This window comes from Hylobates moloch, unplaced genomic scaffold (assembly GCF_009828535.3).
Source record: "Hylobates moloch isolate HMO894 unplaced genomic scaffold, HMol_V3 SCAFFOLD_24, whole genome shotgun sequence".
In the NCBI taxonomy this organism is placed as follows: domain Eukaryota; kingdom Metazoa; phylum Chordata; class Mammalia; order Primates; family Hylobatidae; genus Hylobates; species Hylobates moloch.
The window spans coordinates 33,233,968-33,255,131 of NW_026652299.1; the positions used below are offsets into that span (position 1 = coordinate 33,233,968).

Below are 21,164 nucleotides of genomic sequence, written 5' to 3' on the forward strand. Positions count from 1 at the left end.
CAGCCCTCTCGCCTCAGCCTCTGCAGAAGCTGGGACCACAGGCAGGCGCCACCGTGCCTGGTTAATTTCTTCTATTTTTGTAGAGATGGGGTTTCATCATGTTGGCCAGGCTGGTCTCGAACTCCTGGGCTCATGATCCGCTGGCTTCAGCCTCCCAAAGTGCTGGGATTACAGGCGTGAGTCACTGCGCCCGGCCCATAGCTGTTTTTATTAAACCAAAAATATTAACCCAGTCACATTTGTCTAAATAACAAGATTTTGAATTCTTAAAACATTTCTGAGTTAGTTTTTATGAAAATAATTTTCTTTTCCTTTTTGACCATTAATAGTATTAGAAGTTACATTTCTCCAACTTCTGAAAAATTCGGGACTATTCCAATTATATAAGGTGCTTATTTATCTCTAAGGCTATCAGAACAGGGCCCCTTTAGGGATTTTAAATCTAATCTGGCCAGGGAGGGCTGCAGCCAAAAGCGCCTGCGAGCGGCCCGTGGCTGGCGGGGTCCCGGGACAGGCCCGCGCGGGGCCGAGGTGCCAGGGCCCCCGGAGAGCGGGACGGGCGGTGCCAGCTGGGCAAGCCGAAGGCCTGAGGGACAGCGAGGCATCCTGGGAGGCGCCCTGGCTCAGACGCTCCTGTGAGAGGGCGTCTGAGTCCTCAGTTTCCCCAGGACGCGTAAGGAGACAGCCGGGGGAGGGCCCGCACGCCGCTGCCCACCGCGTCCAGGAGCCCGACCGTTCGCCCGCGCCCCTGGCGGAGTCTGCCCTTCCCCAGCCGCACGTGCGCGCCGCCAGCGCTCCCGGGGCACCCGCTCGCACTCAAGTGCAGGCAGCGTGGTGACAACGCCAACTGCGCCCCCTATCTCCAACACGTTCCAGAGGGGCAGTGGGAATACAGCAGCTGCATGTGGCTATGATAAATATATATTAATAGTATATTATGTATGTTACCTATAACAATGTGGGTACATTATGATGTTTTAAATATAATTCAATATAAATAATGAATTAACTAAAGTTAATTAAAATTTAAAATTCAGTTCCTCAGCTGTCCTGCAGGTGCAGAGGCTACGTGTGGCTGCTGGTCACTGCCTTGGCCGGAGCATCTCCCTCAGTGCAGAAGCTGTATGGGCCAGTGGCCACGGAGAGGCTCGGCTGCCCCAAGGTCGGGGGGACGGGAGGCATCATTTTGTAGCAAGTGCTTTGGCACTGTGCCTAGGGAAGATCACCAGGGCCAGGCGACCAACCCAGACAGTGACTGAGCCATGCTGAATCAGCCCTGGTGAGCCAACATTTGCCACAAAGCCTGAGCCACCCAATTCAAGGTCACCCGGAAAAGCCAAGGCAATGAAGACAGTGACAGGGGCTGGGAAGCAGGACTCAAAGAAATGAGACTTGAGAAGACCATCACCACGCAAGCAGTTAGGTATTCTTTTAAAAATTGGTAAATAAAAGAAGAAACTATAACTGCGAGACCAGCGCATACTGGAGGCCTAGTTACCTTGTTGATGACAGAATGTCGCGTTGCTTTGTAGGTACAACAGAGCCAAAACTGCAAGCCATGTTGCCCAGGCATGCACAATGGAACAAGCTTTGACCTCTAACAATACCCAGCACCAATGACTCCTCCCCTCAGAACAAAGAAGACCAGGACAGGACTGGAACCTGAACATGGAAATCTTTCAGAAGCAGGGATCCGTCGGCCTGGGAGACTGGAGCCCAAATCTGCCTTGACAAACCTTTCCATAAATGGTTAAATTTGAAGCCTTCCCATCCCCCCATCAGACCCTGCCAAGCCAACACTGCTAAATCACTTCCCTTGCCCTCTGATCCCTTATAGCTTGCCCCAGACCTCAAACTGGGGAGACAGATTTGAGTCCCACTCCTGCCTCCTTGCTGGTCAGTTTTGCAATAAAGCCTTTCTTTTCTCAAAAGCTGCTGCCAGTGTTACTGGCTTCGCTGTGCATTGAGCAGTGAGCCCATCTCCTTGATAACAAAACTCCTCAAGGCATTGGCAATGTCACCAGTCAGTGACAGGGCTGTGTGGGCCCTGAGGAGTGACTTGGAGGAAGGGGATGCTTGGGAGAGGGAGGGGAAGGAGCAGTAGACAGAGGTCCACTCAGCAGAGAGCCTGGGCTCAGCGAAGCCACAGAAGGGAGTCTCCAAACTGCTAGGTCCAGAGGGACCCCACAGAGCATCGGGGAGAGCCACTGGGGCATAAGGCAGGGCCTAGAAGGCTGGGTGGCAGGCAGGGAATTAGAATTTAATCTGTAGGAAATAAGGAGCCACTGAAGAATAGTAGATAAAGAGGACATTACTAGATTTCAGTTTTGAAAAGGAGCACTGGTAGGCCTGTTGCCGTGGCTCATGCCTGTAATCCCAGCACTTTGGGAGGCTGAGGTGGGTGGATCACTTGAGCTCTGAAGTTGGAGACCATCTGAGCCACCTATGGAAACCCCGTCTACAGGCATGTGACTGTAATCTCACTACTCTGGAGGCTGAGGTGGGACAATCGCTTGAACCCGGGAGGCGGAGGTTGCAGTGAGCCAAGATCGCACCATTGCATTCCAGCCTGGGTGGCAGAGCAAGATCCTGTCTCAAAAATGAGGGGGTGGTTGGCGCTAGCTGATCCGCCACACTGAAGGAAGGGAGAACGTAGTTCAGGTTGAGGCCCGGCAGGGTACAAGTAAACCCAGCTGAACACAGAGGGCCACGGCAGACAGGGAAGGGAGGGAGACGGCACTCTGGAAAGCCCTCAAAAGAAGCGTGGATAACACTTGCTGGGCTCTGGGAGAAAATATAGTTTCCTGCAAGTGAAAGAAGATTTGGTGCGAAGGGTGCTGCTTCCTTAGGTCAAAGTGAAAGACCTCGGCAGAAGAAAAGGCTGGCTCTGGCCCCTTCCCCTTGGGGAGGTGGGAGCTGGGACCTGCCTGACCTTATGCTAAAGTCCAACAATAGTGGAACGGAGGACGCGGGCATCTGAGGAGCCCCTGCCCAGGATTTGCAGATGCGGTGGCTGCGAGAGCTGAGGCCAGGCCCTGCCTGGTGCTGACATGGTGAAATCTAAAGCTCCTGAAAAGCCAGGCTTCTTCCCATGGGGACAAGGCCATCGAGTACCACAGAGAAATAGGGTTTCAGAACAAGAAATTAAAAAAAAAAAATCCTTTCCGGGCCCTGCTGCATGTGTGTGAGTCTGGGTCCTTTCATCTCCATCCACATCAACGTCCACTGTGAATGGAGCCCAGAAGGAAGGACAGGCTCAAAATGAAGGATGGGGAGGGAGGGAGGGCTGGGAAAGGCATTTGCGTGTTCTTAGACCACCCAGGAAATGAGTGTGCTACCGTCCATTATGCTTGTGAGTGAAAAGGGTGGAGGGTGATGGGAGCTGCTGCTTCGGGGAAGTCAGGGAAAGACATTTTGAAAAGTGACATTGAAGTAGAGACCTGAAGGAATGAGGGAGGGTGCTGTGAAGATATTTGGGGTGAGGAGGAATGCTCTAGGCCGAGAACAGCAAGGACAAAGGCACTGAAGTGGGAACATGTTTGACAGATCCAGAAACAACCCAAAGGCCACCAGACATAGACCGGCATGGAGTGGGGAGAAAGCAGGGGAGTAGAGGCAGACAGGTCCCGGCCATCCCACAGGGCAACGTGGGCGAGGTGAGGAAGTTGCTTCTGTGAGTGTGAGGTGGGGAGCACTGGGGGAGTGACATCATCTGACTCAGTGGACAAAGGTCTCTCAGGCCGATGTGTGAACAACCGTGAGGAAAGCATGGACCAAAACAGGGGCACCATGGTGGGGTGCAGGCGGGCGCCCAGATGTGGGGTTAGTGGTGGAGGAGAGAATGGGCTGGTACTGGATCTGTTTCCAAGGTAGAGCTGGTGGGACTTGCTGATGGGGTGCGATTTCTTGAGGTGCGGAAGGAGGAGGTAGCTACAGGTTTTGGGGGATGAGGAGGGGAAGTCAGGAGTGAAGTGTTTGGTTCTGCATGTCACCTCCAGGGTGTCTATTAGATGCCCGGTGGAGAAGTGGGGAAGGCTCTGCACGCAGAGGGTTTTAACAACACGGGCGGGGCCAGAGGGTGCGGAGAGAGAAAAGAGGAGACGCCCCAGGCGCAACAACGCTGAGGGCTCAGGAGGACGAACAGCCAAGAGAGGAGCCCGCGGTGCGGTGCTGGGGCTGAGGGCTGAAACTCACTGCACTAGCCGACAGCGTCTGGCGATTTTGTGATGAACAATTTTGCTGGCACGGTGGAATGAAGGCCTGGTTGAAGGGCTTCAAGGGAGACAGGAAAGCAAGTGAAAATGATTGTTGGGATGAGTTTTGCTGCAGTGCTGGAGGAGAGTGGATTTTGTTAATGACATTCACTCCCTGCAAGCAAACCACAGCGGAAAGCGCATCCAGGGCTCACACGGAGGGATCCCCAGCGAAGGCCTTTTTCTGCAATGGGAAGCCCACAAGGTTAGAAACCAGGAATCACAAGCTAACGCTGCCCTATCGTCAGTTTTGTAGGTGACCTTGAGTAGGTTACTTCACTTCTTGGTATTTCTTAGCTTCCCTCACCTATAAAATGAGCAGCACGGTCCTGCCTTTTCTATATGGTAGCTGCATAAATGATTAGGTAACATCACTGATGGGCATTTATGTACCCAGTCCACTTTCTAGCTCTGTGTATTTGACTACTCTAAGTACCTCACAGAAGTGGAACCATGAAGTATTGGTCCTTTTTGTGACTGGCTTATTTCACTCAGCATAATGTCCTCAAGGTTCATCCATGTTGTAGCATGTGTCAGAATCTCCTTCCTTTTTAAGGCTGCATAACAGTCCGTTGTATGCATATATCACATTTTATTTATCTGCTGGTAGACACTTGAGTTGCTTCCATCTCTTGACTAACATGAATAGTTCTGCTGTGAAGAGTTATACAAATCTCTGAGACCCTGCTTTCAATTCTTTGGGGTATATATCCAGAGTGTAATTGCTGGATCGGATTGTAATTATATACACACATAACTGTATACAAATATGTGTGTATATATGTTTATATGTGTCTGTGTGTGTGTGTGTGTGTATATATATATATATATATATTTTTTTTTTTTTTTTTTTTTTTTTTCTAGGAACTTTCGTACTGTTTTCCACAGCGGCTGTAGCATTTTACATTCCCACCAACAGTGCACAAGGCTTCTAGTTTCTCCACATCCTTGACAGCACTTGTCACTTTCTGGTATGTTTTTTTTTTTGTTTGTTTTGATCATAGCCATCCTAACGGTTTAGCCAATACTAAGTGATCAGGCTGGTCACTATTATTATCAAGTGAGACAAAAAATCAGAATGTATTTTGAAAAAGAATTATATCTGTCAGGATCCAAACAAGAAAACAGAAAGCATTAAGAGGAACTTAATGGGGGGAGATTAGTTACACAGGGGATGGAAAAGCTGAGAACGCAAACAGCAGGAAGCCGTTAACCTTACATCCACCTAGGGCAGAGGACAAAGGACACGGAGCCACCCAGGGGAAGCCAAAGTGGTGAGGGGAGCTGGGGAGGCAGCTGGAAGAATCCGGAGGAATCTGACCTGTGAGAGGAACACCCTCTAGGAGGCTCTGAGAAAGAGCAGGGCACGTGGGTGCGGCCTGGGAATAGATCAAGATTGACCTGCGTGCGGGCCAGCTTGTCAGAGTGATGTGACGATGAGTCAGGACACCTGGGCGTGGCGCTGTCCAGAGCACGAGAGTGACACCAAACACATGGGACAGCAGCACCGAGTCTTGAACAAGGGGCGCGAAGGAGTCAAGGATGTTGCCAGGCCTATGGCCAAAACTGAGAACAGAATAGACAAGCAGGTTGAGGGTGCTGGGTGTCAACCCTTCCTTTATCAACCCCATGGGAAGTGATCAGGATGGTCACTATTACTACAAGTGAGGTAACTAATCAGAACGCAACTTTCCCCAGAAAAACCACCTGAGTTACACAGGTCTGAACTTTTTTAAAAATTAAATTTTTATTTTGAGATCACTGTTTGTGTTCAGTTGTAAGAAACAAGAGAGATCCTGTGTACCCTTTACCCATTCCTCCATGTTGCAAAACTAGCCCAATATCACCGCCAAGGTAGACGCAGACAGTGAGGCCACAGGACATTTCCATCAGCAAAAGGGTCCCCTCTTGTGCCCCTTTAGATCCACACCCACCCCTGCCTTCCAACTATTAATGCTGGCAGGACTTAGCCAGACGGTAATGGCGCCTACTCCGAACAGGGAAGACGGTCAGGCACTGGGAGGGCGACTGCAGGCGGACAGGCAGCACCTGCGCCCACGGTACTTGGGGACACCACAAAAGTCCGCGGGGGAGGCACCGCGGCACTTTCGCGAGCGCCGCAGGCCCTACCCCTTTAGCCGTGGCCGACCAATTGCCGCCCGAAGGCCGAGCCGCTTCCGCCCGCGGCCGGGGAGGGCCGGAAGTGAGCGGCAGCTTTTCCCTCCTGCCGCGCCTTGTCCAAGATGGCGGACCTCCACCGCCAGCTGCAGGAGTACCTGGCGCAGGGAAAAGGCGGCGGCCCGGCGGCCGCGGAGCCACTGCTCGCCGCGGAGGAGGCGGAGGAGCCCGGTGACGGGCCGGCGGGGGCGTGGTTGGGCCGCGCGGGCCTGCGCTGGACGTGGGCGCGGAGCCCCGCGGAGTCGGCAGCGACGGGCCTGGCGTGCCTCCCGAGTGTGACGCGCGGGCAGCGGCTGGCGGCGGGTGGCGGGTGCCTGCTGCTGGCTGCACTGTGTTTCGGCCTGGCCGCGCTCTACGCGCCGGTGTTGCTGCTGCGCGCGCGCAAGTTCGCGCTGCTCTGGTCGCTGGGCTCGGCGCTGGCGCTGGCGGGAGGCGCGCTGCTGCGGGGCGGCGCCGCGTGCGGGCGCCTGCTGCGCTGCGAAGAATCGCCGTCCCGGCCCGCGCTGCTCTACACAGCAGCGCTGGGCGCCACTCTGTTCGCCGCGCTGGGCCTGCGCAGTACGCTGCTCACGGTGCTGGGCGCGGGCGCGCAGGTGGCCGCGCTGCTGGTCGCGCTGGTTGGGCTGCTGCCCTGGGGCGGCGGCACCGCGCTGCGCCTCGCGCTGGGTCGTTTGGGCCGCAGCGCCGGCCTCGCCAAGGTGCTGCCCGTGTGAGGACCTCGCGCCCTCGCCTCGGGTCAAGTACGCGGAGCCAGCGCCGTCGGAGACCGCGCCGGCCAAGCCGAGGACTGCACGGCGGTGCCCGGACGCCCGTGGCGAAGGCCCTGCCGCGACAGCCTGCGAGTCTAAGCCGGGAGCGGCTGCTGCCAGCGGAGGCGACAGCAGCGTTGGGAGCTCCTCGATGTCAGCGTTTTGTGCTAGACTTGGCACATGCTCTGAAAACAGATTTTGTCATTGAACTGGTGACAGGATGGGAGACGGTTATTAGAAGTTGCTTTCGAGGTAACTGTGGTCTTAGGTTCGGCTGAGTAAAGAAAAAGGACTTTTCTTGGAATTAGCTGCTCTTGTGGTTTTTCTCAGGCTGTTTTGTTTTAAACTCCAGTGGTAGATGTAGCGTAGCGACGGTAGTTTTTTGTTTTGGCTGTACTAAGACTTGGAAGTTATTCTCTTCAGTCTGCGAATCCAGACGGGTATCAGATTAAACACCGAATTCAGCCACTGGACTTTTAAAATTAAAAGTACTTATTTAAGATGGTTTATCTCGGGTTTTTTCTTCAGTTAACAGAATCATAAATATGGTGCCTTATAACATGAAAGGAAAATTAGTTGTGTATTTCACGACGAAAGCGACGGACCAAAAGAAATTTCCTGCCCCAAGAAGCATGGGATCCAGGAAGGGGCGCGTACATGCTTAATGGTCTGTGCGGAAATCCTGCAAGTAGGAAGATAATTCTAGATCCGGAATACCTGTATCTGATGGAAACCATGGATTTCTACAAGCTCGAATTATTCCTCATTGTATAGTCTGCTTTGTAAACTAGTTTACAGTTTGCAGGCTGATCTTAAGATGTTTTATATGTCTAATTGCTGCTTCCTTCATTTTAGGTTCAGCAGTTACTTTTACCTACCTTAATTTATTGCCACAAAGTATGAGCCTAACATTCTGATGAGTCCAGAAAACTACGTTTTGTCAGTAGCAATACACTAGGAAGTAAAATATATTTAGAATTTAAACGTGTGCCAGTGGTTCTCGCGCCTGACTGCCTTGAAGAGCCACACCTCAGATCAATGCAGTCAGAACCTGGGAAGTAGGTCCCAGACATAGGACCTTTTTAAAGCTCCCCGGGTGATTCTACGTTCCCCAAGGTTGAGGACCACTTTTCTGTGCATTGGCTTGCACAATTTGAAAATAATCCTTTTCCTGAGCTAGATCCCAGTGTTGCCTTAACAGGGTGTCTGTCGTGCCGCAGTAGAGCACTGCTGCTTCCTCCAACCCCAAAATTTATGTTCCTAAGTCAGGTCCCTAAGCCCTGTCCCAAGAAGTGACACAAGTGGCCAACATCCACACTGTAGGCTTGCAGGCTACCCGCCCTGAGATTTGGTAAAGAACACTGCCTTGTTCCCTCCCCATCAGTAAACAAGGTTACCTACCTCAGGAGGCTGCTTGTGAGAGAGCAAATGCAGTATTTTCAGAATGATTTATTTTTTTTAATTGTAAAGACTTGTGCCATTGCCTGCTCTTTCTGGTCCCCTAAATTTCTGTTCTAGTTTTAAACTTCTCTAGAACTTGCAATAGTTGGGGCTTTTATAATGTTTTACGATGTTTATTTCTTAAATAAAAACTTTGAAATTCAACATTTCTCAGCTGGTGGCTCACACCTGTAATCCCAGCATTTTTGGGAGGCCAAGGCAGGAGGATCGCTTGAGGCCAGTTCAAGACCAGCCTGGGCAACATAGTTAATAAACCCCATCTCCACAGAAAATCTTTAAAAAATTCGCCAGATGTGGTGGCACACAACTGTGATCCCAACTACTCGGGGTGGGGCTGAGGTGGGAAGATCACTTGAGCTCAGGAGGTTGAGGCTGCAGTGAGCTGTGATTGCAACACTGCACCACAGCCTGGGCAACAGCGAGACCCTGTCTCAAAAATTTTTTCTCAAATCAAACATTGAAAATCTAGTTTTTATAAGCTTCAAATCACAACATCTAGTATGTATGCTGACAGTGATGTTTTTAAATTGCCATATATATTTAATAAATATAATGTAGAGGTTTATTGTTTAAATGATCTGTCAAGTCCAGTAGAGCTTAAAGGTAAAATGAAAATTTTTAAATGTGATCTGGTTATCTGCTTACTGAGATACCATGTTTCTAAAGTTAAAGCCCAAAGTAATGAAAATTTTTCCACTAGAATCTCAGGGGAAAAAAGTCTAATCTTGATATGGGTTTGGTCTCTGGATCCGGTTTTAGCTTCATGAAATTCGATTACAGTTTCCTTAAGCTATACCAGTTGGGGGTGAGTGAAGAAATATCCATAACCTAAAGCAATCTTGAGCCTCCTAATAGCATGTTTACGGTGGAGTGCTGATTAAATAAGCTGTAATTTCAAAGTTAAAAAAAAAATAGTCTCTAGATTCTAACAAACAAACACTGAAAAGCAGTGTATATGGCTGACATTTTCTCACTCCACAGAAATCAGTTAGCTTTTGCTGTTTTTTTACATTCATAGAGAACCAGTTAGATTTTCATATACTGTTAAACTATATCAGTATGCCTTTTCTAAGAAACCATTGAAACTTCCAGCACCAGCGGCCAGGTACTGTGGCTCACATCTGCAATCCCAGAACTTTGGGAGGCCACAGCGGGTGGACCACTTGAGCCCAGGAGTTTGAGACCAACATAAGCAAAGTGGTGAAACTCCATCTCTACAAAAAATACAAAAAAAAAAAAAAAAAATTAGCTGGGCATGGTGGCATGTGCCTGTAGTCCTAGCTACTAGGGAGGCTGAGGCAGGGTCGAAGCTGAAGTGAGCCGTGATTGATTGCACCACTGCACTCCTGGCTGGGTGACAGAGCAAGATTCTGTCAAAAAAAAAAGAAAAACTTCCAGCACCACTAAATTTGCCAAATAAATTTGACTCTGATGCCAAAACTGAAGCTGCCAATGTAATGAAACGTTAAGGCGGCCATAGGACAGTCCTTTTAATAAAAGCTTCCATGTAAAACCAAAATAAAGGTCAGTACAGAAAGTATCATGGGGTGTAACAAACTGAATTTTTGGCTTCCAATCCAAACTGGGCTAAATGGTGTGTTTATTTCAAACAAGGAATTTGCCATGGACAAGATCTATCTGGCTTCCTGTGAGTTGGAAGTATGCCCTGCTGTAACACTGGTATTTCCACACAGTTAGTATGGAAGAGGAAGAGACGAAAACTTGTGTTGCAAAATTGTTTTAGGACCTATTTTGGTCCATTCCTTATCAACTCCATGTGTGATTTCAAGTTACCTAAAGGGCATGTGACTTTATTTCTGACTAACATCAAGTTCCTCTCCTCATCATAACAAGGCGATTCAAATCTAAACTGATTTTTAGGAGATGCTTCCGAGGGGAAGCTCCCTCATTGGACAGCCAGAAGATTGCATTTTCTCTTCAGAGTACAATTTTCCATCTGTCACAGCATGTCTGAGTAAAAATTTGAACCTACTACAAACTACATTAGAATAAATTTCAAGTATTTCTCACACTATCACAAAAATGGTGTGACAGGAGTGTGTTGAAAAACACAAAGTTCACAGCGGAGATTAACTGAGATGACCTAGTGGTTAATATGCTCATGAACATCAGCAACAACCGTGCATTCCTCGGCAGATGGGATGCGATGGAAACCAAAGGTTTCCTTAAGGCAAGCACTTCACAACTAGTTTTCTGTTAATTCTTGCGTAAATCACATTCTGTATTCATACAAAAACTTTATGTTTTTCTCTGACAAACTGTACACATAGAAACAAATTTCCAAATGGATAGGAACTTAAATTTGTGGAGACGGCCCGTGTCTGGTGAGACTTAAAAAAAAAAAAAAAAAAAATCCCAGGTTTTATCTTCACAAAACAACATGGGAGTTGGGGCAATGAGGGTGGACAGGACAGGGCCAGCCAGGCTGGTAGCTGGCAGCAGTCTCTTCATCTTGAAGACCTCATTGAGGGTTCCTGGGGTTCAGGTGCCCAGAAAAGAGTTCAGGGCTACAACGGTGCAGACTTCCTTTTGTTTCTCTTGGTAAGTCCACAAGAAGTTCTTAAATACTGTCCAGAGAGGCCTCAGGGTACTCAGTTCCAGCTTCTACCGACCCCTTCCACCACCCCGTGAAGCTCCTCGCCTCGGCGGGCCAGAGTTCATGTTACTCCCTCTACCCCAGTTACTGCCACTTCGGCCCCCTCGAGAAGGGGTGCCACTGCCTGGAGGGCCCCCAAAAGGTTCATCTCTGTGGTATCCATCGTGGTGCTCTCCGTCTAAGGAGCTGGAACGCCCAGATTTGGGCACTCTCTGGGCAGGTCCTGGGCCCCCTCGGCCTGAAACAAAGAAAATTTCACATGGGACTTTGTATTAGCAACTGTTTGTCAGTAACTCCCAGTACAAACTTTACTCTCTGATGACAATGGGCCAGTTCTGCTGGGTGCCAGGGAGACTGGCAGTGGTATTCAGAGTACTGAGAGGTGTGCCTCTACCGTTTCCTGACCCTGCCTCCCCCTTCCTGGCTCATGGCCATGGGCCTCAGCATCAGCCAGCTCCATGTCCCCGGGGCAGTGTGACAGACGACGGGAAGCCAAGAGATGAGCACAGAGCACCTTCAGGGAGACCCGCGCCACACTGGGCCATGTCCCAGACCATGGGAAGTGTATCTACCCGCTCCCAGCCACCAGGGTATGTTGAGGGAAGGTTTGAATACACTGACTTAACTTAGGAAGTACACACTGCTAATGTTAATAAAAAGTGCTCCAACTAGGATAAGTGTTCACTGGGATTGTCCCATGACATGTGGCACTTCTGGCTTCCTTTTCATAATTAGTAAAAGTATTTCTTGAAAAAAACAAAAGAAAAGCACAAAAACCCCAAAACCCCACAAAACACTGGCTTTTAGGTTCTATCACCGAGGCACAGCTTAACCTGCTTCAGACTAGTACACACAAATGTTTAGGTACCATTAAAATTCTTTCATTCTGTTGCAGCTTGAGAATATATTTTTTTTTAAAAAAAAAAAAAAAAAAAAGAAAGGAAAAGGAAAAAAAATTCTATCTTGTAAGATTTTTTTCCTCAGGAAACGATAGGGTTTGGTCACATCTCCCATAATGCACTCTCGGAAGATGACTGCAAACTCTCTGCTGTCTTATATTTTGTAATAGAATATGAATCTAGCTGAGATGAAGTGAGGAGAGCCAGCCAAAGGAACAATCTTGGCTTCTTTTCTTAGAAAGTGCAGCTTCAACCCACCTGAGGCACCTGGGCAGAGTGTCAGCTACTACGTCACTCCCATGCTAACTGCATGTCCTTGACCAGAGGGACCTAATAATGGTGTGCCGAGTGCCCCAGAAAGTCAGCCAAGTTCACAGCACGCTGCTTAGTAGTACAATGTGTTTATGCAGGATGAACTATTGATGATACATAAGGTAATTTCTGAGGGTTTTGTTGAGACAAACAACTATCAAGACCAAATGGCAGGCCAGGTATGGTGGCTCATGCCTGCAACGCCAGCACTTTGAGAGGCCAAGGCAGGTGGATCACTTGAGGCCAGGAGTTCGAGACCAGCCTAGCCAATGTGGCAAAAGCCCATCTCTCTAAAAACACAAAAGCGTGGTGGCGCACACCTGTAGTTCCAGCTACTGGGGAGACTGAGGCACAAGAATCGCTCGAACCTGGGAGGCAGGGGTTGCTTGCAGTGAGCCAAGATCACATCACTGCACTCCAGCCTGGGCGACAGAAAAAAACCCAAAAAGACCAAATGGCAGAACTCTGTACTGGAAGGACCGTCCATACAGACAGGCCAACTTCAGGAGCAGAGCACAAGCTGGGGCATGCGGAGAGCAGCCTTCCCAGAAGCCTCCGAGCCACACCACCTATGCACCCCCCGCCGCTGCCTTGCAACCAGAGTTGTAGTCAGCCTTCAGAGGCAACTACTCCTGGCTAAAGTTAGCGCTGCCTATAAAATAAAGCTCCGCAGTTCCCAGTTGAGGAGATAATCTGCTGTGCCCCTGGAAACACTGCCCATAGACCATGTTTCCCAAAGTCTTTGTGACTTTGAGCACAAGCAGTGTTCCTCTAGACCCAGGCTAAAAAACCCAACAGACCACCCAGGAGAGGACAACTCTTCCCCTCCCACTGAGAGCCCTTGAGGGTTCCAAGCAGCCTTGTGGAGGGCAGACTGCCAATGAGAGCAGGGCTCCCAGACAGCAAGCCGAGCAGAGTACTGGGGCATCTTGGCAGAGGGCTGAAGTGAAAACCTCAAGCGAACGGGGATTCCTGGAGGCAAGTGGAGTCCTATGCGGGGCCGAGTTGCAGTCCACCAGATGACAGCTCATGTGGCACTGGCACCACATTTAGGAGCATGTGCCTCTGCACAGCCCAGGCTGCAAGGGCATGTGCAGCAGATGCAGGCAAGGCCTCCATCGGCCCCTGCAGCTCCTGGAACCATAACCACTGGCCTGCTCTTACCTTTGCCTCCTCGGTCTTCAGAAGGGCCTCCTGGGGCCTCCATCTCTCTGTGCTCAGAAGTGCCTGGGCCATCATGCCAGGGGCGCTTTCGGGGAGGTAGGGATGCCATGTCCATGCCTTGGAGAGAAGAGGAGCGTTCTCTGCTGGCTGGGGAATGACCGTCGTGAGGGGGATGATCAGGGCGGGGAGCATCACGAAAATGTTCATGACCTGGCCCTGAAACAAGAAACAAATCTCCTTACAGGAAAGCACAGTGCGACCAAAAGCAGATGGGAATGACACTGCTGAGAGTAGGGAGAACTCGAGAGCCACCGTTCACTCATGCTGAATGCCCGCCACAGGCCAAGGGGTAAGCCACCTAGACATCAGGGTGCCTCCTCATGTAAGAGGGGCAGGTAAGATCCAGAGAACTTGTTCTCAGGCGATGTAGTATCCAGACGCCTTTACAGTCTCAAATTACTGAGGACTCCTAAGAGATTTTGTTAATGAGAGTTGTAACTACGAATATTTACCATATTAGCAATTGAGACTGGGAAAATTTTAATTCACTTAACTTTATTCTCCAAAAATAATTTAGTGGAAAGAGCAGTCCTGTTTTACACTCAGATAGATCCCTGTAATGTCTGGCGGATTCCTCTGCTCTGCATTCCACCTGCTGAGATCAAGTGCTGCGGCTGCAGGACAGGAGACAGCCCAGCCCCCTGGGAGACATGAGCTGGAAAGAGGGGACCCAGTGCACCCCAGAGAGGGCCCTCAGAACTCACTTTGTGAACTGCAGTCTAGAGTTACCCAACAAGCGGTTCTTTTCCTTACCAGGCTCTCTGTTTCCATCCCAGGAATCTGGCTTCCGCCCTCCTTCAAAGCGAGGGAACTCGTCAGGAGTGGGAAGTAAACCCTTCCTTCCTCCTACACAACAGAGCAAACAATGCTGCACTCAGACTGTTCCCGGTATATTCACAACCACTGTATTCTGCACCCTATCCTTCCAGACCAGGTGTCTTTAGTAACTTGCTCACCTCGTGGGGTACCCCGACCTCGACCTCTGAGATCTCGTCCTCGGGCCACTTCCTCAGAAGCATCAAAATTCTCCTCTGGACCAAAGTCTTCAGGACCAGGAAAACCATCCCTTCCTCTGGGAGGAGCACGGCCCTCATGCCTCGGTGGGGCTCCTCTTCTGAAACTGTAAAGAGAAAACAGCAGAATGTCCATCTCAGGGAACACCTTGCCACTCTAAGTTCATGTTTCAAAGAAGTACATGATATGAGAAAGCATGATACAATGTTAATTGGGAGGAAAACAAAATAAAACTATGTATTTTTGAAAGGATACATTATATAATCCTATTAATACTATCACAGGCAAAAACAGACCAGAAGGAAACACACCAGAGTGTGTAGTTACTTTAAGCTTCTTTTAGGCTTTTAGGTATACACAAGTATTACTTCGTTTCATTCATTTCATTCTCACAGCCACCATATGAAGCTGGTATTAGCAGCAGCTCCATTGATGAGAACACTGAGGCCCAGATTGCTGACGTCATTTATTCAAGGACACAGAGTAAGTGCTGGTGATCTGAACTCAGCCAGTCTTGACCCTCGGCCCAGGTTCTGTATCACTGCCTCACAAATACTTGTCATTATCATCTACATTTGTATGATGAACATTTATGACATATAATCAGAAAAATGGGGGCAAGAACGTGTCTGCCAACCATACTGGACCTGTTTGTAGGTAGGGGCTCTGCCATCTGCCCCAGCCCACAGCCTCCACCCAGAGGCAGGCCTCCATGGCCACGAGCGGCATTCATGGCCCCAGTCCACAGCTGATGGGCACACAGGTCAGCATCTGGCTTACAGGCAGCGATCCACTGGCTAGCTGGCAGTCTGGAGCCCTGCTTAGTGAACAGCTTCCCCTTCTCTCAGGAATTTTGGAGCTAGGAGACTACACTGACTGGGAGTATTACTGAGGCAGAGAGGGTACCAGGAGGTCTGTGCGAAAGAAGAGAAAGTGACCTTCTGGCAGTGCTCACTGAGAGGCAGTGGTGCCACCCTGCAGGGCCCCTCTGCATGAGCTGCGTGGCCTCCTCCCAGGCCAGGCCTCTGTTCTTCCTCGGGTTTCCATTCCATTGCCTTTACCCTAATCTTCTACTTGGAAGATTTTCAAACTTACAGGAAAGCTGAAAGAACAGTACAATGAACATCCCAGATCCTCCACCCAGATCAATCCCTTCTTAATATTTTGCCACGCGTGCTTTATCTTCTCCTTCCAGCTACTCACAAACATGTTTTCTAAACCATTTGAAAATCAGTTGCCAACACGAGCTTCACCCCTAAATGCTTCAGTACATTTCTTCTAAGAACAAGAACTTTCTCCTATATAACCACAATACCTTTACACTCTCACACACCAGCCTAGGCTGTGGGTCTGCACTGACAGATGAAACACAATACAAATCAAGACAGGGTGGCCGGGCACAGTGGCTCACGCCTGTAATCCCAGCACTTTGGGAGGCCGAGGCAGGCAGATCACTTGAGGCCAGGAGTTCAAGACCAGCCTGGCCAACATGGCTAAACCCCATCTTTACTAAAAATACAAAAATTAGCTGGGCATGGTGGCGCGTGCCTGTAATCCCAGCTACTCGGGAGGCTGATCAGAGGAGGTGGAGTGGCCGAGTGCCATCATCCAGCCTGGACAAAGCAAGATCCTCTCAAAAAAAGACAAGGTAAAATGTAACATTTTGCACAAGATGCAGAGATTCAATAAGCCAGTGAACATTACATAGATGTAAAGCTCTTCTAGTCATAAAAAGCCATGTCAAAGGTAATGCTTGGATATCATTAAGAGAGGGTCTTAAAAACACTGGGAGCCCTTACATCTTTATTTTTAACCTCCCTATCTCCCCTCCCCAAAAGAATTGCTTCCTTAGCCCCCACTGTGTCATCCTTCTGAGCCTGTCATCAGCCATGCTTTTCTCACCACCCCTGAGGTGGTGAGTCTCACCTTGTCACCCAGGCTGGAGTGCAGTGGTGCAATCTCGGCTCACTGCTACCTCTGCCTCCCGGGTTCATGCAATTCTCCTGCCTCAGCCTCCCGAGTAGCTGGGATTACAGGCACGTGCCACCATGCCTGGCTAATTTTTTGTATCTTTAGTAGAGACAGGGTTTCACCATGTTGGCCAGGCTGGTCTCGAACTCCTGACCTCACGATACGCCCACCTCGGCCTCCCAAAGCGCTGGGATTACAAGCATGAGCCACTGTGCCTGGCCTTAACCATCTATTCACAAGAAGAGAAAGAAATGGAATGAAAGGACCAGGCACAGTGGCTCACGCCTATAATCCCGGCACTCTGGGGGGATGAAGAACATGGATCACTTGAGGTCAGGAGTTCAAGACCAGCCTGGCCAACATGGTGAAACCTCATCTCTACTAAAAATACAAAAATTAGCCAGGCGAGGTGGCGTGAGCCTATATCCCAGCTCCTCAGGAGGCTGAGGCAGGAGAATCACTTGAACCCGGAAGGTGGAGGCTGCAGTGAGCCGAGATCGTGCCACTGCACTCCAGCCTGGCAACAGAGCAAGATTCCGTCTCAAGAAAAAAAAAAAAAAAAAAAAAAGAAATGGGATGAAAGGACATGGATGGCTAAGGAGTAGCCTGAGACTACAGTAAAAGCTGAAGTGCTGAAGAGCATGGGCCTGAAGCCCAGCTCTGACACCTACCACCTGCCAGACCTCAGAAAGTCAAGACACTGCTCTTATTCTGTCTGAATCAGCATAAGATGCTGACAGTCGCACCTATCTCACAAATTCTTTAAATGAGTTCATTAATTTCCTAAATTAAAACAAATTCCTCGATTTAAATGAGGTAACAACATCTGACACAAAATAAAGACTCAATTATCATCATCTTTAATTATTCTGAGTCTCACTTGAGATTTTACTATTTCTTGGTGTTTTTTTGTTTTGTTTTGTTTTTCTTTTAAGAGACAGGGTCTTGCTCTGTAGCCCAGGCTGAAGTGCAATGGCATAATCATAACTCACTGCAGCCTCCTGGCCTCAGCTGATCCTCCCACCTCAGCTTCCTGAGTAGCTAGGACTACAGGCATGCACCACCAAACCCAGCTAATTTTTAAAATTTTTTTGTAGAGATGGAGTTACACTATGTTGCTCAGGCTGTTCTTCAATTCCTGGCCTCAAGCGATCTTCCTGCCTCAGCCACACAAAGTGCTGGGATTACAGGCATGAGCCACTGGTCCTCGGCTAATTCCTGTTTCTTTCTCCACAATTCTTCTGTTCCTTAAACTCCCCAAGAATGCTGAGATGAGTGTTCAAGCCTGATCTAAGTTTAACAGGAAGATTGTTTTTCAGTTTAAGTTTGTTAAGATTATTGGGCAATTACACAAAAATTGTATCTATTTCACAACCCCTTTATTTCCAATCTAGGTAGCTGCCTCATATTTCATTATTCTAATCAAGAAGAACCTGGAAATTTTAAGTCAGATCCCAGCAAGTCTTGTAGTATACTGATCCTCCCATCTCTTTAAAAGGACCAAAATATAAAAAAATAAACAAAACAAAAAAGACTTCTAGACAGCAAAGATTAAAACAAGACTAAGGTTAAAAAGCACACTTTTTTTAAACGTCCAAATGCAAAATCTATAGAGTGTAGGGCTAGTAATTGATATAATTCTCTTTCCTCAAGAAAAAGAAGAAAGAGACCTTTGTGGAGAGAGCAGATAAAAAGCTCCACTGAAGATGGAATGGGCCCACAAAGTATCTGTCCCACCTTTCTTCTCTGCGCCCTCGAAAACGTGGGTCCTCGGGATCCCGGGGGAAACGTTCATCTCCGGGCCTGCGGCCTTCCCATGCCCCCGGAGGGCCTCGGGCTGCACCCCGGCCATCCCCCTCGCTGAATTCCCTGTGATCAGGGGGAAACGGAGGCCCAGGGCCCCCTCGCCTCCACTTCTCTTCTTGCGGTAAAGGTCCTCCTCGCCCCTCAAATTCACGTAACCGGTGGCCAAAGCGCTTGTCAGGGTGGAAGTCATCTGGTCTGCTGAAGTCATCGGGGAAGTCTGGGTGAGGGCCACGCCTATCAGGGGGACCCCTGCAGTCCTGGCCACCCCGGAAAGGCCCCCTCTCGGGCCCATGCTCAGGCCCGCCGCTCTGCTCATGTCGCCTCTCTGACATCGGGCCCATGTGATGGTTTGGAGGGCCGCGGGAGTCACCTAAAGGAAACAAAGCTGACTTTTACCATGTCTTCCAGGAAACCTGCCAACATAGGTCTGATCTGTAGCATCTCTACATTTCAGAATACATTCTTTATTGAGAATGTTTTTCCTCCTTGGTTCTCAGCTTAGTTAGAAGACAAATGTCCCTGAAGCATTGGGTAATAGAACAGGAGCTTTGGGGTGCAGATTTCAACTTCATCACCCACTAGCTAGGGCAAATTACTCATCTCAAATGAGATCAGCAGCATCTGTCCATCTCTTAGTATACACTGGAAAAATGAGAGAGCCTCCTGGGCTTCAGAAGGAGCTTCCTTTGTCTGCCCCTATTCTTTCAGGCATTTCATTAGGGCCACCTGCTCCACATCCAAGGAGGACACAACAGAGGAAATTAATGCTGCAGGCCAGGAAGCGCGCCAAGAATTCACCTCTGCCCCCATCAACAGGGCGCCACTGCCACCCATGACATCCCTCCTCTAACCCCAGCTTGTTGCACTTGATTCCTCTGTAAGGTACATGCAATCACCGGCCTCTCAAATACCTGCCTGATGACCAAACAGCCCTGCTGGGCTTCAGTGTCAGGGTTTTCTGCACCTCTCTATGAATGTTGTTCCTCATCTACAATATTCTCACCATTCTTTGAAGACAGTGTTTGGAATCCCACTAAAGGTTTCTAAAATATGTGAAAATATGTACCGTAATGAAAGTACTGAATAAAGATGGAAAGATGCCAGTTAAATGTGTGATGGTTAACTCAGTTCACCTCCTAACTTGGAAGGGACTGTTTTCCCAGCTACTGAACTACTGCAGCTTTTGTAAATGTTTACCTATTTTTGGTCAACATACAATTTAATTCAAGTACTTTTTAAAAGTAGGTAGCGAAAGGATACTCTTGATTCTAAAAACAAAAATTGTGTTTTTAAAGTGAAATTCCTCCAATAGCCCAGTTCATGCCTTTTACTGCTTTTCCCTGGCTATAAAGACAAACCCCTCCTGTACCCCAGCCAGCCATAATTCTCACCTCCCCTGCAACAGCATCCCTCCTCTTTCTTTTCTTTTTTTTTTTTTTGAGACAGAGGCTTACTCTGTCACCGGGCTGGAATGAAGTGGCAAGATCTCAGCTCACTGAAACCTCCACCTTACGGATTCAAGCGATTCTCCTGCTTCAGCCTCCTGAGTAGCTGGGATTACAGGTACCATGCCTGGCTAATTTTTGTATTTTCAGTAGAGACGGGGTTTCACCATGTTGGCCAGGCTAGTCTTGAACTCCTGACCTCAAGTGATACACCCAGTCAGCCTCCCAAAGTGCTGGAATTACAGGCATGCACCACTGCACCTGGCCCCTCCCTTTTCATTTTCGTTCATTTCTATTGGCTATTTCAATTCCTCCTTACCATGCAATATATATATAAAACGCTTGGAAATCTCAGGATAAAAATGTGCCATAAAGGAGTCTCTCTCTTCCAGCTCTTTTCCGTCTGTCTCATTTACCCGTCCTCTCCTCTCTACTCAGCAGTTTGCAAAGATCCTAGCTCCATTTCCTTCTGGTAGACAGGCTCCCTCACTTCTCAGTGTGTTCCTGCAGCTAATGGCTTCTTTACTGACATGATGTTGCTTGAACTTAGTGTAATCTCAGACACAGCAGACCTTTGGCGTAAGGAAGCTAAACATTTTCCGTTTGGACTTACCTATGAATATTAATCCTCCCATCACCTCTATCTGTTTAAAAGTACCCTGCTCTTCAAGGAAAGAAACCCACCACTACAAATTAGAAGGGATGTGGCCACCAGTGATGGGGCGGCGGCGGCGGTTATTCCAGTAGGGGATGGCAGGGCCACTTTCTCGGCTCTCCCTTCTCCCTTTGGTCCCTGGGAGGAGAAAGGAGGAAGAGAAAGAAAGGGGGCGGGGGATAAAGAGAAAAGGGAAAGAGCAAGGATGAGAGGGAAGGAGGTGGAGACAGACACAGGGCAGGGAGAGGAAGAGAGGCAGCTCTCAGTTTGCTGATGGTGATAACTTGGGGGGTAAAAGACTCTCCTTTTGTTTCTCTAGTTCGCTGTGGGCCACCTTCCTTCTGTATAGCCTCTGCTACCACTTCCACACAATGGGACAGAAATAACACTCTCTAGTTCCCTTATCTCTTTCTTACCTCTAATATCACACATAAATTCAAGATTGAGAGTAAATTCACAAAGTCCTAGGGCTGTAATGCTGACAAGGACTTTTCTTAATTGGATAAAATGGGGGCAAAAATCTTAACATGCACCACACAGTGCTATGGGCTTAGCCAATTAAAACTAAGAGAGTAAAGTT

At 48.9% G+C, this 21,164-nt stretch overlaps 2 protein-coding genes across 5 annotated transcripts in view; one reads left to right on the plus strand and one right to left on the minus strand.

Annotated features, from left to right (window-relative positions):
• Positions 1-5,976: 5,976 nt before the first annotated feature.
• The window catches only part of WDR33 (WD repeat domain 33), a 110,580-nt gene continuing 95,392 nt past the window's right edge, over positions 5,977-21,164 (minus strand). The window contains exons 18-22 of one of the 3 annotated variants that reach the window (XM_032145877.2): positions 18,416-18,854; positions 14,650-14,813; positions 14,447-14,539; positions 13,634-13,849; positions 5,977-11,496 (exon numbers count right to left, since the gene is read on the minus strand). In XM_032145877.2, coding sequence (XP_032001768.1) covers positions 11,267-11,496; positions 13,634-13,849; positions 14,447-14,539; positions 14,650-14,813; positions 18,416-18,854 — 1,142 coding nt within the window. In that variant the 3' untranslated portion in view covers positions 5,977-11,266. Of the gene's footprint in view, positions 11,497-13,633; positions 13,850-14,446; positions 14,540-14,649; positions 14,814-18,415; positions 20,723-21,164 lie in introns of those variants that run through there. The other 2 variants (XM_032145878.2, XM_058434317.1) reach the window with 2 other exon arrangements.
• SFT2D3 (SFT2 domain containing 3) lies at positions 6,497-14,074 on the plus strand. Of its 2 annotated transcripts, XR_009211899.1 has the most exons (2): positions 6,497-7,432; positions 13,878-14,074. XR_009211899.1 is itself a non-coding variant. In XM_032145879.2 (1 exon), the coding sequence occupies exon 1, from the start codon at positions 6,497-6,499 to the stop codon at positions 7,142-7,144; it is 648 nt and encodes a 215-aa protein (XP_032001770.1). In that variant the 3' UTR covers positions 7,145-8,164. The 2 variants fall into 2 exon arrangements, 1 of the variants encoding a protein (XP_032001770.1); XM_032145879.2 differs by lacking the exon at positions 13,878-14,074 and having other exon boundaries at positions 6,497-8,164.

What these genes read in the sequence shown, in the direction of transcription:
- SFT2D3 (XM_032145879.2), top strand. Translation starts at nt 6,497, where the DNA reads ATGGCGGACCTCCACCGCCAGCTGCAGGAGTACCTGGCGCAGGGAAAA.